Genomic DNA, 21,553 nt, shown 5'->3' with positions numbered 1-21,553 from the left:
CACCTAAAGAGACACACACACACACACACACACACACACACACACACACACACACACACACACACACACACACACACACACACACGGGTACAAAGACGCACGGTGCACAGTTACGCCCCATGCACCAGTACAAACTGCTGTCCCGAAAAAGTAAGAGGGCTCCCATACCCTCACCTCCTCATTCTTTGCACAATCAGCAGGAAGGCTACATAACAGAGCCTTGGTCCAAGAGACAAATCTCACTTAACAGCAGATAGAAGTAGGAGAGGGTATCTTTCTTCACTGTTTTCTTGTAGGGGCCCCGAATACAGCCAGTTCTTGCTCCATCGAATCTCTTGATGACAACTGCTCACCCTTTACCCAGCGAGGGAGGGACAGGGAAGGAAAAATGGAAAGCAGTTGTAACCAGACCCCCGAGCCTCCGAAGCCCTCAGACTGTTCTGGCCCCTGTTGTGGCTGAGGTTCCCACATGGGCCAGTGACGAAAGAGCATCTGGCGGTGGGCCAGATCACTCCTACTGCTGTTGGAGAGGAAATTTGGGAGAACCAGAGCGTGGTCCGGGAATAAACAGAATGAGAGGAGGAGAGAGGGGGGAGGGGCGATATTGGCGAGACAAATCTCAACGGTACAGTAGCTCCAGCCCAACAGCAAGCATAGACCATCGGAGCACTCCGTCATTTTATGATAACTTCCCTGGACTTGGAACCGCTGACCACATCCAAGACGTTTTTGAGATGGAATCAAGCTTCCAGGAGCACTTCCAGGATCACATGTGGGCTCCTGAGATGGGAACGGATGAACAGAGTGACCCTTGGTCAGAAAGTAGTTCAGACACTCAGAACCAAGAAATTGGGAATGAGCTGGAGCCTGAGATGGACTCTGTATCCTGTGGATTTGTCGAAAGGGACCAGATGCTGCAGTTCCAACAGTCTAATTCACCCCAGCCACACCACCAGGCGTCATGGACCCAAAATGAGGTCCAGCACCCGCAGCGGACTCAGTGGGCTCCCAAGGTGCCCCCTCCTCCACCACTCGCCGACCCCTCTGCCAGTGCACTTCGCAGCCTTCTCACCAACCTCCAGCAGCAAATCGTCAGACAACATGAAGTGTATGAGGCCCGAATTCTCAGGTAATTTTTACAATTTTTCTTTAAATCAATAAATAAATCCAAATGTCAGCGTGTTTCCACAAAGTGTAGTATTGGTGCATTTCTTGAGAATTACATTTTGTCTAAGTGTGCAGGATCCAGTCACCCTGCATCCTATTTAGCTCTAAACTGTTCTTCATCTACTTTAGCCAACCATTACCTTTATAAACAATAGGAAAATATATATAAATAATTTTAAAAAATAGAACTGATCTTTCATGAGCCTACTGAGCACATACATTTTTGAGTCAGTAATTCAAACCCCAATTCCAATGAAGTTGGGACGTTGTGTAAAAGGTAAATAAAAACAGAATACAATGATTTGCAAATCATGTTCAACCGATTCATTGAATACACGATAAAGACAAGATATTTAATATTCAAACTGATGAACACATATTGCCTCATTTTGAAATTGATGACTAACATGTTCCAAAAAAGCAGGGACAGGGGAACCAAAAGACTGGGAAAGATGAGGAATGCTCAATCAGCTGTTTGGAACATCAAAGGTAAAAGGGTTAAATGGAAACAGGTCAAAGAGGAAAACGACCAACCGGGCACCAGCACACAGTTCAAAAGGCAGCGTCTGTGATCTTGTGGGGGCGTGTGATTGTCAATGGCATGCATAACTTTCACACGTGTGAAGCCACCATGAATGTTGAAAAGTTTGTGGAGCAACATGGGCTACTTTCCAAGCAATGTCTTTTTCAGAGACATCCCAGCTTGTTTCAGCAAGACAACACCAATCCGCATTCTGCACGTTACAGCAACGTTGCTTCAAAGTAAAAGAGTGTGAGTAATGGAATGGCCAGCCAACAGTCCAGACCTGTCTCCCATTGAAAATGTGGTGCATCACGAAGTGCAAAATACCACAATGGACACACAAAGCTTCAATAACTAGTGCCCTCAATTCCCAAATACTTGTTGCAAAATAATTGTTGCTAAAAGGAAAGGTGATGTAACAGAGTGGTAAACAAGCCCCTGTCCCATGCTTTTTTTTGGAATGTATTGCAGGCATCACATTCAAAATGAGTGTCTCTTTCCAAACGAAATAGTATCAGTTTGAGCATTAAATATCTTGTCATTTTGAGGTTACATACGAAGGTAACATTTAGATTTTATTTCAACAAAGAAATGGATAATCCATGATAATTTAGATTGATTAAAATTGATTATAAAGGAATGAATGTATTAAAATAAACTACAATATTACACAAACATTTGCAATTATTATTATTATTACCGGTATTATTTTTTGCTACATACTATCCATTTCAAAACTTAAATAAGTCCTTGAGCACAAAAGTTCTATTAGCCCTCCCTGCATTATGACTCATGCGGGTTGAGTTCCGCATTAAGATACTCTTAAATCTATTAGACTCTGTCTGTGAATGCCTTACACTTCATCTGCACTTTAATATTTTCATGAACTTAATTGGAATAGGATCTGTAGTGGTTGATCTATGGAAAATCTCTAGCACATGGCACAATGAGGGTGTGGTGTGCTAATTTAAGAGGCCATGCTGCTGACTTAGTCCCAACACATACCTTTTTTACTAATATAGATGGAGGAAGGCTAGCCAAAAGGTCATGCAACAACAAGGACTAAAAACAAGGAGCCCGACAACACTTTTCACCAAAATGAAAAAAAAATGAGAAGAAAAAATGAGAAGAAAAAGAGGGTTCAATTTGGGGTATGTCGAAGGCCTTGGCACTGATTAATTTCTCACTTCTAAAATGGCATGTTAATCCTGGCACTACTGGGTAGTTAATTTCAAATTAAACGTTTGGGGTACGGTTCTTGCATTGGTATGAAATGCAGCACCATCTAGCTTTATGAGCTTTATAGCTCTAAGAGATAATGTCAAGCGAATCATCACCAAGATAAAACCTTTGCTAAATCTACGTGCAATGTTTTAATTACCATTGTAACGTTCCAAATAGTCACGCAAGTGTAATGATGATTAAGAACTGTAGAATAAGACTGACATTAAATTATATTGCCCCCTTGTGGATTTTTTGCTCGAATGACCTTTTGTTGTGCAACGTATACAGGCCTGCATTGGGTTTTGTATGTACAATTTTTATACTTTTATAATTGTGTTAAACATATTGAACTGAGTAGCCAGACCCTCTTCTACTTCAGCTGCGGTCTGTCCTACACAGGCCTCCGTCACAATTCAACAAATCAATAGGGGGCAACATAAGTTGATGCTTATAATAAAGCTTGACATATTGTACAATTTTACATATCGTACAATGCAAATTGCTTACTTTAGCTTTTAAAAGGAGGCAGCAACTTCAATCCGAAGCCTAAACGGACAAATCAGCCAAAGTCAAACAGATTTGACATTGACATTTGCCACAAAATACATATTTGAGATGATTCAACTTGAACTAAATAGAGCAAACAAAAGGGTTGGAAACAAATTACACTAAACTTATGGAATTTAGGCTGATGATGAAAATGATGATACATTGTGCTTAAAATAAACCCAAGGGCGTACAACTATAGACGCTGATCAGCGTTTCCACAATTACCTACAACACTTAATTCTTCCAGTTCCCATGTTTTGTGGTTTTATGTCCTGTTTTTATATATTTCTCTTATGTATTTTAAATTGTATTTCCTCATTGTCCGTACAGTGTCCTTGGGTGACATGAAAGGCGCTTTTAAATAAAATGAATTATTATTATTATGATTATTATTATTAACTTATATAAGATGCTTACCATCATGCCACAGTGGATTGCACTCCGCTGATTTAAATAAAGGAGCTGGTCAAAGGCAAAAATGCCAGGGTCTATTTTTTTGTACCTAGCTAACCCCGTGTCAGTTACTCAAGGATTTTCAACATTTGTGGCAGGACTCGGCCCCATGCAAATAGCAGTGGTTCCCTGAAAAGTTAATAAATCACACTTATTTTGGCCGAATTATTTTTTTCATAACATTTTAGTGAACTCCAAATTGTTTGACTTTGGAGGTTTCACTGTACCAAAACAAAACAACTATCTCCCAAATACGAATGACCTGAGCATTTTCCTGTCTTGAATCATATGTGTTGTCTTCCCAATCAATGTACATGTTTACTCTCAGCCTAGAGGAGAGAAACAAGGAGCTGCAGGCGGAGGTTGTTGTCTTGAAAACCAACCTGTTACGGCAGCGTCACTGGTACCAGGTGGTGCAAGAACAAATAACACAATCCGAAAGAGAGCGGGCTGCCGCGGAGCGGCGCAACTCAGCATTGCAGGAAGACATGGAACAGTTCTTCGACACTTTTGGTGACCTTAACAACGAGGCGAAGAAGACAGAACACATTATTGGGAGTTTTTGAGAAAGTAAAGACTGTACTAAGCGACTTCATAAAGAATAAGAACACAATAAGATGCTGTATAGTACTTTATCTCTCCCTCGACAGAACATTCCCTTTCCTCTTTTGGGAAAGTGATGTATGAGTAATGAGTACTTTATGAGGAATCTGAAAGGTACAGAAATGAAACCTACGCACGTTTGACAATTGTATGAGCTACATTAGCCGAATACTTAATGTTCTCAGGAGAATTTAGTTAAAAATCATAATCCACGTCCTCAGATACTTTCAGTGGTAATTTGGGTTAGAGCATAGCATTTTTAAAACATTCATAAAATAACGTAACTTTTCAAAGCCCCCAAATGTGTTTTGGATTTTTCCTCATACTTGCAGCAAGTATGACATCCTACTAAATTCTCCAGAGAATGGGTTCCTGAATGATAATGCAACCTATGTGATTGCACGGGACAAGCAAGTAAAACAATATGCACAGGTGTTTAGAAGAGAAGAACACATGACAAGTACAACACAAAGGGGAAAAGGTGACCTGCCCAGTTCTCAGGTCAATCAAGGTATGAATGAGAGTGAACGGATGCATTTTGAAACAGAGGCATAGCGTACTGCGTCACCGTTTTAGTCCTCAAGTGAGTCAATTTCTGCATAAAGCTTCAAAGTCCATATTCAAAATTTGTCTCCTGGTTGTTTACCAGGCGGAAGTGTTTAATCCACATTCCTATCCTCATTCATCCCCCAGGATCTTTATGTTGTTAAACTAAAATACAGAAGCCCACTGTCAAATGATAATGTAAGAGGGTGCTGTGGAATAACATCTTAATAACCTGCCAAAAACAATGCCAAAAGAAAACAGAACATCTGTCGGTACATCCTTCAGAACCAAAAAACATCAAGCAAGGACTTCAAAGAAGTTGTCTTCCTAATAAAAGGCAATCGCTAAATTGAACACTGAACTGTGTTGTTGTTTTTACTTGTGTCATGGAATGGTATAGTAAGGGAGTTGCGTGGGCGCTGGTTGATGAAACTAAAATGTTGAGGGATGATTGATTGCATGGCCCTCAAAAAGTGCAACATTATGCTAGAACAGAAAAACAAAACATGTATCTTTTGACAAACAAACGCCCACCCCGAGTTTACAGGAGGGAATGTTTCTGTTTGCACAGAACATTATATTATATTTTCTAGAAGAATACCTTATGTAAAATGGTGGGTGATTGCAATAATATACATATCCACAGGCACAAAGAGTTTTTGAAGAAAACACGCAATTTGCAATTAATCCGTTCTACAACCACAATGTGTGTGTGCATCTTTACAGACAGTATATTACATGACGGAATAAAACAATGCAACCACAGCTTTGCCATGCTGTCAGGAATAAATACTCTACAGAATTTCGGTCAGTTGAATGACCGAGCACTTTGCAGAGCGCACCGGCAGAAGATTGCAAGCCAGCGAGAGCATCGAGGGATCAACCTTTGGCTGAGTTTATCAGCACATAAACATCGACTTTAAGCTTTTGTTTGCTTAGGCGAAACATGCATGAGAACAGTTGCGGCCTACAAGTTGATGACAGTAAACCTCTTGTTTCAACATAATATCTGCTACAAAAATAAAACTATTCAAATACAACAATTTCGAAGCCACCACATGTACTCCTGGTAAACCAATGCATGCATCATCCACCAAGTTAGGAAGGTAATGAGTCGCATAGCACACATTTTGATCTTGAAGCAGCAGTCCAAAACTGGTTTGGAAGTGAAAAGGATAAGAAGATCCACAATTTGAAAGGGGAAAAAAATAGGCCAAATTGATGTGAGGATGAGGGGGTAAATGGGGGAAGACAGGTTGCGTTCACTGACTGTCATCCAATGGCCCCGTGAGTGTATCGATGCTGCTGCTGTCTGTGTCCGAGGCCACCGTGTGCTCCGTGGACATCGATGAGATGTCATTGGCCGAGGATGACTGAGAGGCCGAACTGGACACCACATCTGAGGCGTGACACATTGATGGAATGAGTCTTGAGCTTATATCAACGCACCTTGAAATGTATAGTCCCCACAGGATCATACCTGAACAATCCTCTTTCATAACACCATTCTTGTTCCTTTCTTCCCAGTCTATCACCTCTTCATAAATGAGCTCTGAGGAGGGACATAACATGTTTGTCTTTACCATTTAAAAATGTGGCCTTGGGTCAATTAGACATGCGCATATACACCGTATTTTTTAGACAATAGGTCAGACATCTTTTGTAGTTTGGCCTGTCCTATGACTTACACTCGGGTGCGGCAGGTATATGTTATTAACATTAGAGCTCAAACTGGCAACCAATATCCACATTCCCTTGTCATGTTAACTTTTTATGCATTACTGCCACCTTCTTTCCACCGGCGGTAATGCATCCAAAGTATTTACCAAAGTAGTCATGAATTACCGGTACCACCGGTGCTAACTTATCTTTAAAATATGCGAAAGAAGGTGGCGGTAATGCATATCTGTTAACTGCCATAAGAAAGCAGAAGAAGAAATGGAAGCAGAGCAAGAAGAAGACAAAGGCCTCGTCCGTCCCAATACCCACCCTATACGAACAGTCCTCAATCAAGTGTACACTTAGTAGAAAAGCACTTAGTGTTCGAGAGTGCAGGTTGCAAGCGTGTGAAAATTGTAGAATGGGGACAGTGGGTGTTAGGTCATTGACTTGCGCTATGATGTTGGATTTGCAACATCAAACATGGCGGCAATGGAAATTTAGCTGCTTAAAATGACATTAAAACAGCAGCAAAAAACTATTTGATGGAGATAAAAGGAGCAGGAAATGAAGGAGGATAGTGCACATATAGCTCTCTCTCTCTCTCTCTCTCCACACACACACACACACACACACACACACACACACACACACACTCACACACACACACACACGCACACACACACACACACACACACACACAATCATTCATTAAATGTAATTGTATTAAGTGTGTCGTAATGGTAATTACATTCATTAATAACAATTCAGATAATGGATGGATGGACAATTGAAATTAAATAATATTAAATCAAGTATTTAAAGCGTCTTTCCAAGTCATTGTACAAACTTATTAGACATACAATATACAGACTATAAAATATGTGATACAGGTAATTCGAGACCTACATGTATTTTTTTTTTTTGTTTTGTTTTGTTTTTTGGGCACAAACAGGAATTCCACCAAATGTCGCCATTTTCCTGCTATTTTGGTCAAACATACAATGGATTGTGGGTAATATACTGAGCCCGCATCCATGGGATCGGCTACAGCTCGCCCACGACCAGATGAAGATAGATGACTGGAACTGGTTTGACTTGAACCACATTATTTCATGATCCATGTTTATGTTTGTACACGTTTGACAAATACTGTCAAGTAATTTTGAACTGGTCCACTAGAGGATAGTGTATCCTACCTTTCCACTGCTCGATGCTGTGCTCTCTCTCTTCTAGCTGCTTGTCCGAAATTTGGGGAGGAGGCTGAGGTATAAGAAAGCATACACAAATCACAGAGAGGACACATGTAATCATTGTACTGATAAAGAGCCCAAAATGGAGAGTGGAAGGGGGTCGGGCCTCACCGCGTCGGCCTCAGCGGGGTCATACCACATGTGAATGTAGGGATGATTGAGGGCTTCCTCCACTGAGATGCGGCACTCCGGATCGATGACCAGCATTTTGGACAGCAAGTCTCGAGCTTGACCCGCTGTCACAGCAACGGACAAATAGAACAGTTGCTATGGAAATTATGACATCGCTTGTTTTTATGTGAGCCGAGTTCTCGCAAAAGGCGTTATTTTGTTCGTGAATGTTCAATTGCATCAATATAGTCAAGACTAACAAAAAACAAAAAAGTTTCAACACTGATGAAGACAGCAGCCTCCTACAATGTACAGTAAAACTACATTGTCTCACAAGACGTTTTCTTTTGTGAGAGTGTGCCTTACTCTTGAGCTTGTCGTGTTCCGAGTCCGAGGGAAAGGCCCAGTCGGGGAATAGCTCTGCAAAGCTGACACCTGGATACTGTGGCTTGTTCATCACGTAGTTTCTCACAGTATCCATCAGACGGTTCATAAACTCCAGACTGGGCGTGCCCAAAACCTCAATTACTTTGTTCCACTGGTCAATATCTGGCCAAAATGCTCGTTCGGGAAAATAGATAAATACGGACAACAACAACATTTTGACCACTTGTATAAGATAACGCTATCCAAAACAAGAGTTGTTTAAAATAAGTATATCCTTTTTCAAAACTACATTGATGCTGTCAGAGAGGTATTCATTTCGCAGATGTTCATGAAAGGTAGAGCGCTGTATGGAGGTAGTCATAAATAATATGAACAACCCTCAGCGAGACAGTGAGATACTCAAAATTAATTACTATAACCAAAATAATAAACACAGTTAAATGAATACCTCTCTAACGGTGTCAAGCAAGTGAAGGCAGAAGACTTGATTTGATTATAGTGAGTACGTGGTCATAATGCCATGTCTGCTCGGTGTCCACTGTATGTGAGGAAATGAAGGGAACAAGTAGAAGCAATGGAATCGATCAAACTGATATTTTTTAAACATTGATTCACACAATAAAGGCAAATGTATTTCACAGGGTGTCCACAAAGTGTCTTGTCTAATTTAAAAACATACATAACAAAAGCAATTGATGAGCTATATTGAATGAGATTTGTTGGATGTACAGTACTCAAAAGGTATTAGTTTTAGTTTTTAATCACATTGCATTTGTGTACAGCAGGTGTTGGGAACTCTGCTTCCTCGAGAGCCATTTCCTGCCTGTTTTAGATCCCTCCCTACTCCAACACACCTGATTTCAATTGATCATGTTCGTTTTAGGCTTCTGCAGAGCTTGCTGATGAGGTGATCGTGATGAGATGACCTTTCAGGTTTCAGCCGAAACGAACACGCATAATTTGTGAATATGTGGCTGAGAACATGTGATGATGGAACTTGACCGAGATATGCCAGAGGTGAATATGTACTGTGTGACCAAGTGCAATCAAATTACTATTCTATCACTATTTTTTTTCTATTAGACATGAACTATCATGTGGCACCACAACCAGGCGACCTTCAACCATCCACCATATTACACGGTGCACTCCCACATTGGTGACTACATATATGTGGGATTCTACATCAAACATTCGCAGACCGGTAGATTGTTCCCCAGATATCACTCCCCAAGAGTTCTTCCATGGAATTTTGTTAAAGATGTCATGTATCGTACAAAGATATAGGACATAAGTGATCTAAAGCAACAGATCACGTCGTAGATGGTAGAGGAGGGAGAGGTGGATGTCGATTTTCAGGTGCGGCTGCTGAGGTGGAAGGCATTGACCGATTCATAACATAGCCATGAGCAACATTAATCATCTTCTCACCACTGCCAAACTTTTTATTGACAATGGCAACCGTCGTTTCCAAGGAGATCCCATGGCTTTTTTTTTTTGCCCACAACCACTGTCATTGCTTGCATTGCAGTTTTTGCCACAACCACCACTGGCATTAGCCTTTGTTTTATCAGTCACGATAAATTAAATACGTTTTTAAAACAACTTCAATATCTACTCATTTTGTCATAATTTTCAGATATGTGTCTATTCATTTGCCTTTTGTAATGTTTTTTTTAAATGTAAATACACTTTATGGACAGCTTGTACAGATGACACAGCAATTTCTCCACGCTAAAGGAAAATAACTGCGCTGGAAGAATCTCACGTTGACAAAACTGTCATGGAATGGTGGCAAGCAGTGCAGGATACGGTCAGTGCCTTGGAAGATCACGCCACCTTTCACCATCTCTCCCATGATGCAACCCACAGACCAGATGTCCACTGTAAACATAGCTGATATTACTAACTAGTCACATTTAACATCATCAAGTACAAATGATTCCAACTTAACATGCAGATAGATGGAGAACTGGTTCATGTTTGAAGTTAACGCATAGACACTGAAGTGTTGTATGCTTTTGTCTGTGATGTTAGCTATGCTGTGGTCTGTTGCATTTATCATCACAGCCATCCTCAGGCTGGATTGGTGTCGTCTTTCTGGCCTAGGCAACCACACACAGGCTCCTCTGCTTATCACTTCCCACAGCTGCTGCCAGTGTGCCTCAGAGGTAGGGATGTAGAGCCTCCCAATTTCTCGTTTTGATGATTTTTAGCTTCATGTGTGGCAAATAGCCGCCAACTCATTTCAGTCACACTCAGGATCAAAGAAGCCACATCAGAAGTCTACTTTCAAGTTGGGTTTCATGTTGCCTGCGCGAGAATGCAATACAGCTTTGTCCGAGGGGTTCAAATGACGCACAAAGCACTGTATGCAGTGCTAAAACACTGAATAAACTGCAATCCTTGAACAGTGCCCAGGAGCGATGCTTTCTAATTAATGAAATGATCAAATTGGGTCAACACATTTGCCACCGTTTCATGTCTCAAGACATCTTCGTGGAATAAAGACTACACAGCATCATATAATAGCTTTATTTAAGCAAATTGCCAACGCTTTTTTGAAAAGAAAAAAAAAAGAGTCGCTAGAGGGGTCTGAAAACTCGCTAAATACAGCAAATTATCCATGTTCAATACCACTTAGTCTGTTCAAGGTTGTGGGCTGCTGGAGCCTCTCCCAGCTGACTTCGAGAGAAAGGCAGGCAATACCCTGAACTGGTCGCCAGTCAGTCGCAGGACACATATCGAGACGGACAACCATTGTCACTCACATTCACACCGTCACTGAGCAGGAATAGAACAGTCTTAATCAGTGGCGGATGCTGGTCTGTCAAGGAGGGGAAGCTCAATTTCGGCCTACATCATAAAATGTGTCCGTTTATTTATACGTGGATTCTACTCCGTTCTTTTCAAGAAAATTATCTGTGACCCTGTCATATCAACAAGGCGTCTTTTCCAGGGACTTAACTAGTGTCCTACAACTACAGCAACTACAATGAAAACCCACCAGAAATAAAAGATTAATTTGTCGCTAGTCGTTTTCAACAAAGAGTGTGTCACTCAGATGATTAGAAGTCTCCAGTTCAAGTCAGAAGAGAATGAGAATTGAAAAATGCTCCCACGATGCCTTCACCAAAAGATCGGTGGTGATTGGCTCATTTCGCTGTCAATCAAAAAGAGATTCAGCCTCAGACAGATCATCCAATCATCATGCAGAAAATCTCAGCGTCCGGGCCAGCCCATAAACGCCCACCGTCCATAGACTCCCAGAGACGCTGAGCGGCCGATGGGCGGGACAAAACCAGCATTTATCCAGTGACTCATCTCGTTTCAATGCATTGGGACAACCTACCCTGAACTCTGTAGACGCCTAGCGTCTGCGCGGTAGACACTCAGCGTCCACACAGTTTAAAGCACAGTGAAGCTGCCGGAATGAATGAGAAGAAAGTCGCGTCGTAACCGGTAAAAAGAAGCTGATTCCGGAACAAAAGTTGAACGCGTTGTAACGCATATTTAGTCAATGACATGTACACACAATTGTATGCACACACATGTATTTGATCTCTTATTTTTGGACATTTTAGGGGAAACTGAGCTTCCCTTGCAGTCTAAGAGCAATCGCCTCTGGTCTTAATATATATTTAAATAATAAATGAAATACATGGCCAGTTGGATGTCATCCTGGCTTTCAGATGTTTTAAGCATTGCCCATGATTAATCTTTTAAGGATTGAATGTTTTGAGCATGTCTCTCCAACCTGATGTCCTACTTACCATTCTCCTTATACTTCATGCCCAGAATGACTTCTGGTGCCCTGTAGTATCTGGTCACCACATATGGTGTCATCATGAAGTTGGTGCATGCCGTCCTTGCCAAGCCAAAGTCCAAGATCTTCAGAGTGCAATCTGACTTCACCACAATGTTACTGGGCTTCAAGTCCTGAGCGCACACAGAGGCAAAGCTTACGTCTTCTATCTACATAAACAGACTAAGTCATGGCAATTATTTCTGTGCAGACATCCGCTGAAAATATTTAGCATTTATAGTGATTACATGTCATGGTCACACAAATTCTTAAAAATTTCAATTTTAAACTTATGAATATAATAGAATGGAACGTTAAAATAAAATTACAAAAATGGCTCCTGCTCATGTTTAAGCCACTAAAACACTAAAACATGTAATTTAGCATATACAGTAATCCCTCGTTTTTCACGGTTAATGGGGACCAGAAACCCCCACGAAAGGTGAAAACCCATGAGGTAGAATTTGCCCCGCCCCCTTTTCAGGAATTGTTGTGTATGTGGGTACCAGCATGTTTAAAATGTGTAAACGGTATTTATACTTTACATATTTGAGACAAAGAACAGAACACGTATTTACTTAAATCTTTAATTATAAAACGTTATACAGTAATTAACATTCATCAATATTGCCTTCTGAGAAAGGCGAAGAGATTTGTCTTGGTGGCGGAGAAGGCGGCTCTCACTTGACTCGTACAGGCTTTAGGTTCACTCAGAAACTCCTCTGCTTGAAGCGTTGATGGACGGTGCAGCTGAGGTTTTTAAATTGGAGAAAAACATGGTGATGGGTAGCGCTATGACGTTCACCTCATCTTATTAGTTGAAATAGGTTTAAGGTTTCTTTTTGATCAGACAGGTTTTTTTTTAAGTGAAGAAAAAAAAAACTCTTACCGATATGACAGTTTCGGCTGCCACTTGAGCCTTCATCTGAGCTGCCACTGCTTCCTTGTGTCATGTCTAAAAGAAAAGCTGACCGGGTCGGGAAACCTTCAAAATAAGGCTCCCGGACTCGGTCAAGGCTGCGGACTAACCCCCCACCACCACCACTGAAGCAATGTGTCCCTGTTGATGGTGTCATCTCCATGGAGGGACGAACGGGCCTACATGCTCCCACACACCCTTCCTGGCATTGCTTCAGCGGCCGCAAGAGGTTGGTGCGCAACTTAACTAATTAAAAAAAAAAAGTTATCGCTGACACAAAATAAGTTATCGCGAACACAACACAAATATACAGTATGCGAGACAGTCAACAGCGTGACAAGACACAAGGGAAGGTGCTGGGTGAGGCTGCGATGATGTGCAGCCAATCAGCTCACGGGATAAATCCACTCGTGTTCTCATTGGTCGATGTTGCACTGGGAACCAATCACACGCTTTGAATGAGTGCCGGTGGCATGTACAGTACAGTACATGGAAGTAGAAAGCCTCTGAGGCGTTCCAGATGCAGGGAAACCTTCTCTTGCGTGCATCAACATGAAACAACGCATCTTTCTGCAATATGGCTGTATTTTTATGTATTTATTTTAATGAACACAATATTTTGGAAAAACCCGCAAAGCACTGAAACCGCAAAACAGTAAGCTCGAAGTGGCGAGGGATTACTATATAATTAATACAAAATTTTATGGATTATGCTGGCAATGTGTACAGTGTGTAAAACCTCTCAAGGACAATTCACCATCCATACCCTGTGAATGATACCAGCAGAGTGCAGATGTCTAATGCCACACAGGATCTGATAAAGCAGGTAAGACATTCTCTCATGGTCCAGATCCATGTGGATCACCTGGCACAAGCTGGCATCCATCAGCTCCATCACCAGATATCTGTAAGAAGAAGAAGTAATCCACATAAAATGGCGAAGCTTCAACACAAATGCAATACACAGGGCTCCTGTACATCTCACACTAGATCATTTGTGACTCACAAATGATCTAATTTACAATTTATTCACAAATGTGAGTAAATTGAGACGAGGTCATCTTCATTACTTTAGTATTTATACTTTTTGTGACATTTTTTTTCAATCCTTGTTTTTAATGTAAAATGGCTGTATTGGCTCAATAAAGGTTGGGAACCACTGCTTCAGAGTACAACTCACAGATCTTGGAATTCCTCTAGGGACTTCTGAGGTGTGAATACATTGATCAAACGGATAATCTGCATGAAGAAAGACAAGTCATTACATCAAATTGTGACTCTCACATCATCATCAGGTCTTTCTTTGGATTTTCCAAAAGTTACATTCCCAAAGAGGCAAGGGATGACGTAAGTAAGTCTTACATTTTTGTGGTTGACACATTTCAGCAAAACCAGCTCCCTGTATGCACGTTTCGCATGCGTCTGGTTCTGAAAGGGCCGACACAGCTTTTTCACCGCCACAGAGATGCCCAGGACTGTATCTAGGGCAGAGCTGGTTATGAAGAAGAGAGAACTTGTGTCACGGCCAACAAAGTTGTTTTTTTATTTGCATCCAGGGTCTGCAGCACTTTTATTGTCATTAAACTTTTAAAATGCCCAAGACGTGCAACTACAACAATGAAATGTTGAAGTAGATACTAAGTTATTTCGAGAAGTGCAAGGCAGGAAGATTTTGTGCAAACAAAGACGGAAAAAAGCTAAGCCAGAGAGTGCACAACATGACATTGGGCACGTTAACATGCACAGTTCATTACACAATGATAATTATTCACTTTCATGGTGCTGGTGCTGCCACAGCTCAGCAGGCACATAAACATTAAAAGAGCATCCTAATCTGATCATTATCCACACAGCCGAAACAGGGCTATAAAATCAGGCTTTGTATGGAGTTTGGTGGAGGACATACTTTCTCTGCAAACTTTACACTGGATCCCAGGTTTATGATTCCCTTCGTTTTATCTTTGCTAAGCTAAATGGCTGCTTGGGTTTAAAAAAAAAAAAAAAACCCGAATGAATGAATGAATAAATAAATAAATAAACAAACAAACAAACAAACCGTGTCATTTTGCCCAATATGCCCATCAAACAGTTGAGCCATGATTGGACATGAGCTGAGCCCTTGAGCAACCCTGATGTAAGTTTTTGTTGACAAAAAGTGGCAAAATGAGATGGAAGGATTTTGCTGCTAAATTCATCCATCCATCCATAATTCAGATTGCACAAAAGCAATATTAATCAGAATGTTGAGATAAAAGTGGTAGACATAGGATATACAGTATAATGAAAACTTTTGACTTGACTTCCTTGTTAAGGTTGCCCCAAACAAGGAAATTTAAAATGTTATCTACTTCCCGGCTACAAAATCTCATGTAGTTAAAATACTATAGGTACCAAAATATTAGTTGTACATGATGCAGTTATAGATGACAATGGAATCATATTAATTTTACACATATTCTTGATTTTGTGGCCAGAGTGTATGCTCTCTATGGTTGAATTTTTCCACGTTTCATTTAGGGACTGCCCCTATCCATATTGAAAGCAATAACAATTATTCATTAGCTTTAAAATTAGGGCTGTTCCTATTAAAAAAAAACAAAAAACTCATGAAGTGTCCAGCCAGCCAGCCATGAGAATGAAGAAAAAAAAATCAGCCACACCCTGTTGGAAGTTTTAATTAACGAATGAAATGGCTTGCTTTTACCCCCGATGATGCGCGGCATCCTTTTGTAAAGGCTTTCCAAGAACCGCAAAGCCACTCACCAAACAATACCTTGGGCCCCGGAGCCAATGGCGCGGAGCTGCTGGTAGCGATTGAGCACAGTGAAGGTGGAGTCCCCCACCTGAACACTGTAGAACTGACTTTCAGCCTCACTCATCCTGAGGGACAGTCAGAGGCACCAATGCTGTCTGTGGAGAACACACACACACACACACACACACACACACACACACACACACACACACACACACACACACACACACACACACACACACACACTTCATCACATGTCGCAACACGCTGTTTGGACAAAAGTCTTGAGACCCTGCTATGAATCAATTAGAAAGTGGTGGTTGTAAATAACCACAATGTATCCAGGTATCAGAGTTTGACGTACAAAGTACAGTCAAACCTCGGTTTTCGAACGTTTCGGTTCTCGACCAATTCGGTTTTCGACCAAAAATTTCGAGTTTTTTATGCCTCGGATGACGAACAAATTTCGGTTCTCGATCAAACTGAGCGCACTTGAATGCATCATTTGACTTCTCTCGCCTTCCTTCCACGAGGAAGTGACACTTCCTCGTGTTGCTTTCCATTGTGAGCAGACGTGTTCAGTAAACATTTTTATTTTAAAAAGAGCGTGGTTTCGGTTTTCGAACAATTTCGGTTTTCGAACAGCCTTCTGGAACGGATTATGGATGAAAACCGAGGTTTGACTGTACATGAAATGGGATGAAATGACAAAAAAAAAATGTCAAGGCATAGACAGAAAATCCTAGCAGGCAACAGCTGAAAACGGAGTTTTGTGGAGATCTGTCATCAAATAAATGTTGAACCCATAGGACAGTCTTTGTTGCACTGACTGACTCCCAGAGAGCAGATCTGGCCTTTATATACTCTATACCAGGGGTCCCCAACCGCCGGTCCGCGGACCGGTACCGGTCCGCAGGGCATTTGGTACCGGGCCGCACGAAAGAACTTGCCTTATTTCCGTTTTATTTATTTCGGAATAAGAAATATGTTTTATTTTGAAAAATTACCGGATTCTCTGTTACATCCGTCTGTGTCACGCTTGACTCACGTCAAGGCACACTTCTCGGTCACGTGACCGATAACGCTCATAAACAAAACGCTGAAGCCCGCAAATTGAGTAAAAAAGCTGCTTGGAGATCGCAAATGACGGCGGCCTTAAAAGTACGTTCGAAACAACTGGATCAAAGTTATGGCTGAATACTCTGAGATCGCCACAATAGCACTGTTGCTATTTCCGACATCCTACCTGTGTGAGGTGGGGAGTTTCTGCAGCAACAGCGACTAAAACAAAATTACGAAGTAGACTGGACATAAACCAGACACTTGAGGTGTCATTGTCTCCTATTACCCCGAGATGGGACTGTCTGATTGCAGAAAATCAAGCTCGGGGCTGTGGTGAGTCGTCATTTTCATGCACTTTGAATTTGCGTTGTTTGTTGTATTAATCCGCCACACCTTAAATGCCGGTCCCTGAAAATATTGTCTGACTTAAACCGGTCCGTGGGGCAAAAAAGGTTGGGGACCCCTGCTCTATACTAACGACATCTGGCCAGTCTACAGTCTGACTGGCCATCATGAAGTCGTACTGAAGTGAATATAAAATGTAAAACAAGCGCTGAAACAACATATATGTATTGTACCTAAGAACAAGACTATTGAAATGCTACAATTCATTGCTTCATAGAAAGAGCTTGAATTAATATTGGACACAGCTGAGGTTAGCACGTTAGTGTGGCCCAAGACAACCATTCTCGTTTCTCACCAGCACCTTGCTTGTGGAGGCTCTCAGTCGTACAGGAAAGTTCCATCGTAGAAAGGGTTCCGTCAGTCGTCATCTGTACTTGTGGGTAAAAAACAAAAAAGGACGTTTCGCTTCTCTCACAGCAGCTTCGTCAGCGGTAGACAACTCTGAAGTCTCCGTGAAGACTCCGCAGAGCAATTTCCCAGAGTCTTCACGGAGACTTCAGAGTTGTCTACCGCTGACGAAGCTGCTGTGAGAGAAGCGAAACGTCCTTTTTTGTTTTTTACCCACAAGTACAGATGACGACTGACGGAACCCTTTCTACCACCAGCACCTTGGGAATATTACTTTCCTACCCCCGGACGACTATGTAACTTAAAAGTTGATGATCAACAAAAAAACAACATTCCAATGATAAGGTCAAGCACAAATAAAAATGGCAAGTATCTTTTGAATGATATTGAAACTATAGAGAAAAAAATGACTGCTTCATTTTGGCAGTATACAAAAATAAATGGATGGATGAATCAATCAGTTTTTATTTAGTTGCCGGCGAATCATAACGCGTTGCAAATGCATTTTGGGCAATTCCAGGCATCAAACTTTGTGTGAGCAGTTAGGGGATGACCCCTTTGTGGTCCAGCCTGACTGTCACACTGTGCTTGGAGCAAGAGCCATGCTTACATAAGCTTGATGTGAAAGAAGCAGAGAGCCCCAATCTCAAATGCAAACACATTAAGGCGAATGTGAGCCAGGAGTTTTCTCAGGTCCAACATGGATGACCCCTGACCTCATGAATGAAGGAATGGACAACCATTCCTACAGATGCACTACAATGTTGCAGAAAGTCTTCCCAGAAATGTGAAAGAGACCAAACAACAACAATTACTTTATTTTGCCTTGGTGGAAGACTAATACAGTTGCGTCAGTTTCTCACTCACTGCTTTCATTTGTCCAATTTCAAAGAATCCAACAAACTTATCATGCCAAGTTGTGACCTGGCGAAGGTCAAACCAGGCTGTAGATGAAGCGAGAGGTTCTGGCATATTTGGAGGGGAGAACAGAGGCAGCTGACAGCTTAGTAGTTTTCAAAGTCACCCGGACGGGTATCTCTACAACCCATACTGACACAATCTTGTGAACAAACATAATGGAGACTGTGTCTGTGGGTGGACAAGCAGGATGCATAACAAACAGTCAGATTTCTTTTCCGATTTAACATTTAATATTATTCCAGTGTTTCACAACATGGTTGGTTTTCTACTCTTTTGGCCACTCTTTACATTACTTTCTGATTGCTGCTTTCAAAATACATGCAGGCATGGAAGTAAAAAATGAACATTAAAACATAACATCAGCTGTTGAAGGTTTAGTGTTGCTCTGTTTCCACAACATTACTCAGGGAAAGGGGAGGAAAAATATCCTCATCTGCTCCCTCTCCTGCCTCTGTGGATTTTTCTCATCCAGCTGGCTCTCTCACTAAACACGGGAGGAGAGCCGCTTTTGGTTTTTTTCCAGCATTTAAGGGTCCTAACTATCCTCAGTCCTCATTATTTCCTGAATTTGTCCAATTTCAACAAAAATATCCACAGAGAAGAAAGAAAACACGTGTGGATGGAGGGCTTTCCTCACTTAAAATTTCATAGATAATCACTACCTGTAGGGCTTGGACAAAAAAAAATAATTGCCCTATTCGATCAAATAAAATGGTGTCACCACAGTGATTATATGTTGTTTGGCATTGTTTTTACACCAGATGCCCTTCCTGATGCACCCTACTCATTTTTATCAATAGTGACTGCCCTACCCCCTGTGGTCCAACGGGAATGGAATGTACATCTTTGTCACAGTAGCACTGTCGAATTTCTGCACTGTCACGTAACAAAGACACCTACCGAAATAGTAAAGTGCAATCTGGCACGATTCGACAGTCCACAGGAGTAGGGAAAAAAAATCTTTGAGATAGACAGACAGACAGAGTGCTTTTTAAATGCCAATTTATTTTATTAAGGCGCAAAAAAAATCCAAAACTACATGCCCCTATGCAAAAAAATAATTGCTCCCTGAACCTACTAATGCCTTGAGCCACCTATGGCAGCAATAACTGAAATCAAGTGTTTGCGATAATTAGTGGTGAGTCTTTCGCATCGCTGTGGAGGAATTTTGACCCACTCTTCTTTGCAGAATTCCTTCAACTCCACCACATTGGAAGGTTTTCTAGCATGAATTACCAGTTGAAGGACACACTTGACTACAGCATCTCAATTGGATTCAAATCCAGACTTTGACTTGGCCGCTCCAAACCTTAATTTTGTCTTTTTTAAATTTCAAAGGTGGACTTGCTGGTGTGTTTTGAATCGTTGTCTTGCTGCATGATCTAAGAGCGCTTGCGTTTGAGGGTTGATGTTCTCCATGATTTTCTGGTAGACAGCAGAATTCACTAAACCATCTATCACAGCAACTTGTCTTGGTCCTGAGATAGCAAAGCAGCCACAGACCATCAGACTGCTACCACCATGCTTCACTGTTGGCCTCATCTTCTTTTTGCTATCAAATGCTGTGCCATTTCTACACCAGATGTAAGGGCCCGCACATTTTCCAAAAAATTCAGTTTTTGATTCATCAGTCCACAGAATGTTTTTCCAAAAGTCTTGAGGATTATCAAGATGTCTTTTGGCAAATGTGAGACGAGCCTTTGTGTTCTTCTTGGACAGCAGTGGTTTTCGCCTGGAAACTTTCCCAGGGGTGCCATTTTTGGCCATTTCTTTCTTAGGCCAAACAAAAAAGATAGTGTGTTTCCGGTAACATGAAATTTCAGCATAGAGTCAGTAGGTCGGACAAAGTTTTTTTTTTTTTTTTTTAATCTCCCCCCCCCCATCAAAAATTTAAACAAAATAACCATAAAACATAAAACAAGGAGACATTGAATCCTCCACTCGCTGGCGACGAGAGAGTTGGGTACCCGGCGGCTGGGTGTTAGGTTCCGAAGTCGGCCGGGTCACGATGGCATCGGCGGGGAGAGGTCCCCGACGCCGGCCGCGGCCCGGCCTGGACTAGAGTTGCATGGACTAGGCGGACGGTGCGTCGATGAGCGCGCGGACGCGCGGGTCGGCGAGGTGGGCGGTCGGGGAACCCTGCTGCCACCTATTTAGTTTTTTCCCCGCTCCGGACTCGGGGGGCCGGGGCGCGCTGCCGTCCTCCTCCGCCCTCGGTCTTTACTCGGCCCGTGGTGTTCATCAAATGGTTCGCCGAATTTTTTCGATACATCAATGGATGCTATTTTCTTAACATTACGGTGCGAGCATGCGACTGTAACACAGAAAACACGGTTTAGATTGTCGTCGGAGATTGCGGCCGCCGCCACGATTCAGTGTTGTTGACAGACGACAGGGCAAACGACGCATGCGCTCAACGTGAATATTGCGAGAGTTTGCACCGATGTAAACCCTCTACACAAAAATGTAGAGGGTGGTTTGAAAAAAATGCCGACCGTAAAGTTTTTTTTCGACGTAGAAATTCTCGGTTGGTCGGTTTGTGACAAAACGCCAGGCAATAACCACTTCTGAGGAAGAACATGAACTAAAGAGGGCAAAACAAGGTGAGGACACAGTTAAGTTAAATCACCATTTTTATTCTTTGTTCTTTGATTTTTACTTTGTGCAAAACTCTAATTTTATTGTGCAATAATCTAATTGTGACATGTATTTGTTTCATATTTTGATGCATTTTTATGCTTTAGAAAACATTTATGTCAGAATTTTGGGGGGGCTTGGAACGGATTAGGGCATTTACATGGAAAATGCGTTTCCTTAGAAAATTGTCAAGTTAAGAAATTTCTTCCAGAACCAATTAATTTCG

General features: G+C 41.7%; 2 protein-coding genes across 4 annotated transcripts in view; one reads left to right on the top strand and one right to left on the bottom strand.

The window, feature by feature from the left end:
* mapk9 (mitogen-activated protein kinase 9) overlaps positions 1 to 21,553 on the bottom strand; it is a 29,867-nt gene that overhangs the window by 6,436 nt on the left and 1,878 nt on the right. Inside the window, exons 2-12 of one of the 3 annotated variants that reach the window (XM_019874780.1) lie at positions 15,963 to 16,109; positions 14,562 to 14,691; positions 14,380 to 14,438; positions 13,966 to 14,104; positions 12,249 to 12,414; positions 10,288 to 10,359; positions 8,455 to 8,637; positions 8,089 to 8,213; positions 7,924 to 7,987; positions 6,546 to 6,617; positions 6,336 to 6,464 (exon numbers count right to left, since the gene is read on the bottom strand). In XM_019874780.1, the coding sequence (XP_019730339.1) occupies positions 6,336 to 6,464; positions 6,546 to 6,617; positions 7,924 to 7,987; positions 8,089 to 8,213; positions 8,455 to 8,637; positions 10,288 to 10,359; positions 12,249 to 12,414; positions 13,966 to 14,104; positions 14,380 to 14,438; positions 14,562 to 14,691; positions 15,963 to 16,078 (1,255 nt within the window). In that variant the 5' untranslated portion in view covers positions 16,079 to 16,109. Of the gene's footprint in view, positions 1 to 4,534; positions 6,465 to 6,545; positions 6,618 to 7,923; positions 7,988 to 8,088; positions 8,214 to 8,454; positions 8,638 to 10,287; positions 10,360 to 12,248; positions 12,415 to 12,964; positions 13,031 to 13,169; positions 14,105 to 14,379; positions 14,439 to 14,561; positions 14,692 to 15,962; positions 16,110 to 21,553 lie in introns of those variants that run through there. The other 2 variants (XM_019874781.1, XM_019874782.1) reach the window with 2 other exon arrangements.
* LOC109518744 (rho GTPase-activating protein 22) lies at positions 112 to 5,280 on the top strand. The gene is made up of 2 exons (XM_019874783.1): positions 112 to 1,129; positions 4,245 to 5,280. Exons 1-2 carry the CDS (start codon positions 339 to 341, stop codon positions 4,480 to 4,482), a joined length of 1,029 nt encoding a protein of 342 aa, XP_019730342.1. The 5' UTR covers positions 112 to 338; the 3' UTR covers positions 4,483 to 5,280.

Source organism: Hippocampus comes, unplaced genomic scaffold (genome assembly GCF_001891065.2).
Source record: "Hippocampus comes isolate QL1 unplaced genomic scaffold, H_comes_QL1_v1.1 scaffold118, whole genome shotgun sequence".
NCBI lineage: Eukaryota > Metazoa > Chordata > Actinopteri > Syngnathiformes > Syngnathidae > Hippocampus > Hippocampus comes.
The sequence above is the reverse complement of the archived record's forward strand: the minus strand, read 5'-3'. Positions and strand labels throughout refer to the sequence as shown.